Raw genomic sequence first — 6,000 nt, forward strand, 5'->3', positions numbered from 1 at the left:
TGCTGGATCAGGCCATAGGCCCATCTAGTCCAGCTTCCTGTATCTCACAGTGGACCACCAGTGGCCCATTGTTCACTGATCTTGAAAGCAGTTGTGTGTGTGGTGGGCAGGGATAGGGGGAAGGAATGGACTAGTTATCTAACTCTACCTCAACCCAAGCACGCAATTTATTTGGAAGGACAGCTCAACAACACATTCACCCTCTCTCTCGTTAAAAAATTCTCAGTGTGCATCAGCGTTGCCATCTTAGTATAGATTGATCTTGATTTTATGTGACTGTTAATATAGCTCTGAGAGTGCAGTCCTTTGCATGTCTACTCAGAAGTGGGTCTCACTGTGTCCAATGGGGCTTACTCCCAAGAAAGTGTGTATAGGATTGCAGCCTATAGAATGGTTCAACCTCTACAATGCACACTTGTAAGAAGATAGACTCCCCCCCCCCAACCTGTGCGCCAAATCATGTCAAATTGGAAAAAAAAGATCCAATTTTGAAACTTCAGTTTGTAACACAACAAAACTGGTAGCAACAAGTTCCTCGGGTTAGTCCTGTTTGGATGCTATGCAAAATTTGCAGGTCTACCCGGATGTAGTCCACAAACTCTGCATAATGTCTGAATAGGGATTAGTAGGCCTAATCTGTGCATACTGAGCTATAGTTCAGTTCCCCCAGTTCCTGAGATTTTGTTTTAATAAGCGAAGGACTGATGTATTTTCACATCCCACCAGAGATTGTTTTTGGTGCATCTGGGCTGGCAAAAGAGGGACTATTGTGCTGGCATACAGTGGGCAGTTCTGTAGATGGAGAACCCCAGTGATCAGAATAGCTCGTCCAAAATATTATTTCAGTTTCCTGACTTCTGTACGAGGAAAACAACGGCTGTGATTTCTCAATCTCTGACCCAGCTGATATATTGCATTGTCTTAGTCCATCAGTCTAATTGAACGAGGAAACCCATCCAGGAGCCTTGAGAACGTTTGCCGCTGGGCGTACCAACAACAGAGACAAGACCTCAATCATTCAGAGCACCACGACCACGCCATATTTCTAACCAGGCAAGATTTTGGACCTGCTGGAATGCAAGGTGATGTGGTGAAGTTATCCGTCTCAGAGGGGGGAAAATGTTTTGCTTGTTTGCTATTTGTCAAACTCTATTTTTTTTTTTTTCAGATTAGAGCTGGCCCAAATTGAGTAAAAAGAGAGTTTATGAATACAGTCATTTGTTCACAGTGGGCCAAAGTGTGCAGGAAATAAGAATTTTTCTGTTGTTCAGAAAAGTGAAGAAGTATCTCCTTCTGTGCCCCTTTATGTCTGTATACATTTGTTCTTTGAGTAAGGGTAAAACTGCACACTATACTGTATATCAGGGGTGTCCAAAGCTTTTGGCAGGAGGGCCACATCATCTCTCTGACACTGTGTCGGGGGCCGGGGGGGGGGAAAAGAGTTAATTTACATTTCAAATTTGAATAAATTTACATAAATGAATACATTAGAGATGGAACTTATATGAATGAATGAAGGTCTTGCAATAGCTCAAGGCCTATAAAAGGCCTTGCACAAAGCAAGGCTGGCCTTTCCTTTGCTGCCACTACTGCATCGCAGACATGAAACAGCCAGCAGTAGAGGAAGCCTTCATCCCACAGCTCACGCGAGAGGTCAAATAGTCTCCCTCAAGCTGAGAGCAGTTGCGTCGGGCCAGTGTGGGCTCCAACAAACCTCCGGAGGGCCAGAGTCTCATTGGAGACTGGGGGCTCCCTGAGGGCCGCATTGAGAGGCCTCGAGGGCCGCAAGTGGCCCCAGGGCCGGGGTTTGGGCACCCCTGCTGTATATCCATAAAGTTAACAAGCATAGTGATGAGCCAGGGTGGCGTAGTGGTTTGGGAGGTGGACTTAGACCTGGAAGATCCAGGTTCAAGTCCCCCCTCAGCCATGAAGCTTCCTGGGTGACCTCGGGCCAGTCACTTTCTCTCAGCGTCACCTACCTCACAGGGTTGTGAGGACAACAGGAGGGGAGCAGCTGTGTGCACTGCCCTGAGCTCTTTGGAGGAAGGGCGGTATCAAAATGTGAAATAACAGTGACTTATATTTTAACACTTTAACAGGATACGCCCCTGTCACAGGAATGTGCCACCCGGTCCGAAGCTGCACACTCAACCATGAAGATGGCTTTTCTTCAGCTTTCGTGGTCGCCCACGAAACCGGCCACGTGTAAGTCTTGTTGTATAATAAGGGTCAGCAACTGAATATCCCAAGGTCAAATCAGCCCACATCCACCCCTTTTGTCTGGCTGGGAGCTGAAAGGATTATGGTGTCTATGGCAACGGAACCTGCTTCCAGGAGGTTGGGACTTGGCCCATCGCTTCTCTCACCTCGCAAAGTGGTCCTCCACCAACTACAAGCCCACCAGTGGCCCCTTCGTGGTGACAGCACAGGGACCTGGTTGATGCGTTTCTTACTATTGTACCCATCTTTCTTCCATAGAACTTAACAGTGGCGCACAGGGTCCCATTCTGCACACTCCCCCATCCAGGAACCGACCTAAACCCAGACCTATGTAGCTTATGCAGAGTTGCCGCTGGGCAGCCCAGACTTATCCTTGGCAGCAGTGTCAAAATGGCTATTGCCAGGGCCACCAGAGGTCTCCTTAGGACTTTCGCCCCCTTCCACTGAGGAAAGCCCCAGACCCCCCACCAGTCCCCAGTGGGACTTCTCAAGTCTGCGCTGGCTATTTTGCTGATGAGAACCTCCATATCAGGCTTTGCAGCCCAACCCAAAGGATAGATTATGGCAGAGCAGGGCTCTGCCAGTCCTACGCCTTCCCACCCTGATTCCTCCCCCCTGCCCCGTCCCTCCATGGAGGGTACTGTCGATTTGCTTTACAGCACATTTACAACACCCAGTTCCAGTGCTTGAGCTCAGTGCCAGGGTTCAGAGCCCTTAGGATTGGGCTCTCAGTAGCTGGTCACTTGAGCTGGAGAGTCTTATCCTACATGCACACAAAACAAAAAGTCCTCAGGACATAAAAAAAAACAAAAAAAAAACTAGCGTGCTAGTGTGTGAAAGGCAGGCTAGAACTCTTCTCCCTGACAAGCTCATTTTGGTGTAGGTGACGTTTTATTTGTTTTTATAGAGAAGCCTTCTGTAGTGTCAGCCCCAGCTGCAGCCTGAAGTGGTACAGCCCTGACATCGATTTATTACCACAGTGGGAAGTTTGGCCAGATGGCCTTAGACATGGGGTTGGCTCTGTGAAATTCAGAAAGCGTAAATTAATTGAACTGTCCTTGCTTCCTTCCAAGGATCTCTGGAATGGTAGTTTGGCCAAGGGGCTAGGAAGAGATAACAGAATCTTCAAGGAGACTGGCTTATCCTGGGAAACTTCATGGAAGCTATAGAAAAGGCTATTCCAGTCTCTCTCTCTCTCTCTCTCTCTCTCTCTCTCTCTCTCTCTCTCTCTCTCTCTCTCTCTCTCTCTCTCTGTTTAACAAAATACCATTTTCTGTTCCCTCATCTCCCCCTTCCACTAATGTGAACATTCTGATCTTTTTTTCAGCCTAGGAATGGAACACGATGGACAGGGGAACAGGTGCGGGGATGAAACAGCCATGGGGAGCGTCATGGCGCCATTGGTGCAGGCGGCATTCCATCGATACCATTGGTCCCGGTGCAGTGGCCAGGAACTCAAAAGATACATACAGTAAGGACCAGGCTGTGGCCAGCAGAAGCTATACTGAGTGCCCGAGTAGGCCAACAGCTGGTATCCAGTTCATTTATTTCTTAACTATTATTCAGTGCAATTTACGCCCTGCATTCGTCCCACACCTCAGTGTGTGGTTGGTCTGTGGAACTCCTTGCCACAGGATGTGGTGATGGCGACTGGCCTGGACGCCTTTAAAAGGGGATTGGACAAGTTTCTGGAGGAAAAATCCATTACGGGGTACAAGCCGTGATGTGTATGCGCAACCTCCTGGTTTTAGAAATGGGCTATGTCAGAATGCCAGATGCAAGGGAGGGCACCAGGATGAGGTCTCTTGTTATCTGGTGTGCTCCCTGGGGCATTTGGTGGGCCGCTGTGAGATACAGGAAGCTGGACTAGATGGGTCTATGGCCTGATCCAGTGGGGCTGTTCTTATGTTCTTAAACTACAATTCCCAGGAAGCCTTGCAGGTCTCTTGTTATCTGGTGTGCTCCCTGGGGCATTTGGTGGGCCGCTGTGAGATACAGGAAGCTGGACTAGATGGGCCTATGGCCTGATCCAGCGGGGCTGTTCTTATGTTCTTAACTACAATTCCCAGGAAGCCTTGCAGGTCTCTTGTTACCTGGTGCGCTCCCTGGGGCATTTGTGGGCTGCTGTGAGATACAGGAAGCTGGACTAGATGGGCCTCTGGCCTGATCCAGTGGGGCTGTTCTTACGTTCTTAACTACAATTCCCAGGAAGCCTTGCAGGTCTCTTGTTATCTGGTGTGCTCCCTGGGCATTTGGTGGGCCGCTGTGAGATACAGGAAGCTGGACTAGATGGGCCTATGGCCTGATCCAGTGGGGCTGTGCTTATGTGGGCACTCAGGGCAACAAACTGCCCATCGTGTGGGACAAATGCAGGGTGTAAATTGCATTAAATATACAATTGTACTCATAAATCAATAAAAACAACCTGTTCTGGAATAAATCCAGGATTCCTTTACCGGTTTCTCTGAATATGTTTCCCACTTCCAGTCTTTATCCCACCATTTTAGTGTCTATTTTAATGCAGCTTCCCATATCTGGAATTCCCCTGCCCCCCCGCCCCCACACACATTCAATAGGGGTTTTCTACTTCCTCTTCCAGACACTTTTCCCAAAGCTCCCAAAGCTCCCATCCATCCAGTTGCCAGGGCTTATAAGCCAGAGAATGAACCAGGAAATCTAGTCAATGGAAGAGGTTGGCAAGCACCTAGAAGAAGGCAGGCAAGCTGATAGGGAAGGTGGTGAGAAGAGACTGGGGTGGTGAGGCAGAATGGACAGAAATCCCTAAAGCATCCACTGGGCATCCACACAAGCAAGGCTGTCCATCTGCTGTCCAGGCAAAGATGCAGTTATGATCTGGAAGTTTCTATAGCCAGTTTGAAAGATCCTAATGGTGGAGTGGGGGGTGGCAGCCATGTTATTCCTGCAGAGAACACCCTTCCCCCTTTACTCCTCCGCTTCCAAAGACTCACCACAAGGGGTATCAAGGCACAGACCAGGAAGCTCTTGATCCAAATCCTGACATGCACCTAATAACCTTTTAAATGCAATCGTACCTTAAGGCCTATTTCACCTGTTTTGTTCTTGTAGTTTTCTTATTGATATATGTGTTTGTATTTACTGTACTTTTAAGATTGATAGCCATCTTGAGTACTACTGGAGAAAGGCCAGATACAGATTTCTTAAATAAATAAAAAGTAAAGCAGTCATTGTATCTGCTTGGACATTAAGAACATAAGAACGTAAGAAGGCCTACGGCCCATCTAGTCCAGCTTCCTGTATCTCACAGTGGCCCACCAAATGCTTCAGGGAACACCCAATACAACAGACACAACCTGTGTCCTGGTGCCCTCCCCTGCATCTGGCAATCAGAGGCAGCCTGCCTCTAAAACCAAGAGCTTGCACATACCTACTATGTCTTGTACCCTGTAATGAACTTTTCCTCTAGAAGTTTGTCCAGTCCCCCTCTTAAAGGCACCTAGGCCTCTAGGCAAGAGGAAGATTCATTCATATTTTAGGAAGGACAGGTAATGCTTCGGTGCCCCTTCCCCCATCACTATCTTTCCCATTCATGTTATGAGACTTAGCAAGGACAGGAATCAGTGGAACCCGAGTTAGAGGAGATCAAAGTTCCTTGTGTCCAACCTTGCCTTAGCTACAGGAGTATCCACCTACCAACCACCCCTGCAAACTGTCCTGAGCAATCCAGATACGCTGTGCCAAGCAGGACACAATAATAATAATAATAATAATAATAATAATAATAATAATAATAATAATAAT

At 47.8% G+C, this 6,000-nt stretch overlaps 1 protein-coding gene across 1 annotated transcript in view; it reads left to right on the forward strand.

The window, feature by feature from the left end:
* Positions 1-6,000, forward strand: part of ADAMTS3 (ADAM metallopeptidase with thrombospondin type 1 motif 3) — a 138,493-nt gene that overhangs the window by 91,982 nt on the left and 40,511 nt on the right. The window contains exons 7-9 of the mRNA XM_066632265.1: positions 926-1,082; positions 2,100-2,205; positions 3,548-3,691. Coding sequence (XP_066488362.1) covers positions 926-1,082; positions 2,100-2,205; positions 3,548-3,691 — 407 coding nt within the window. The remainder of the gene's footprint in view (positions 1-925; positions 1,083-2,099; positions 2,206-3,547; positions 3,692-6,000) is intronic.

Source organism: Tiliqua scincoides, chromosome 6 (assembly GCF_035046505.1).
Source record: "Tiliqua scincoides isolate rTilSci1 chromosome 6, rTilSci1.hap2, whole genome shotgun sequence".
NCBI lineage: Eukaryota > Metazoa > Chordata > Lepidosauria > Squamata > Scincidae > Tiliqua > Tiliqua scincoides.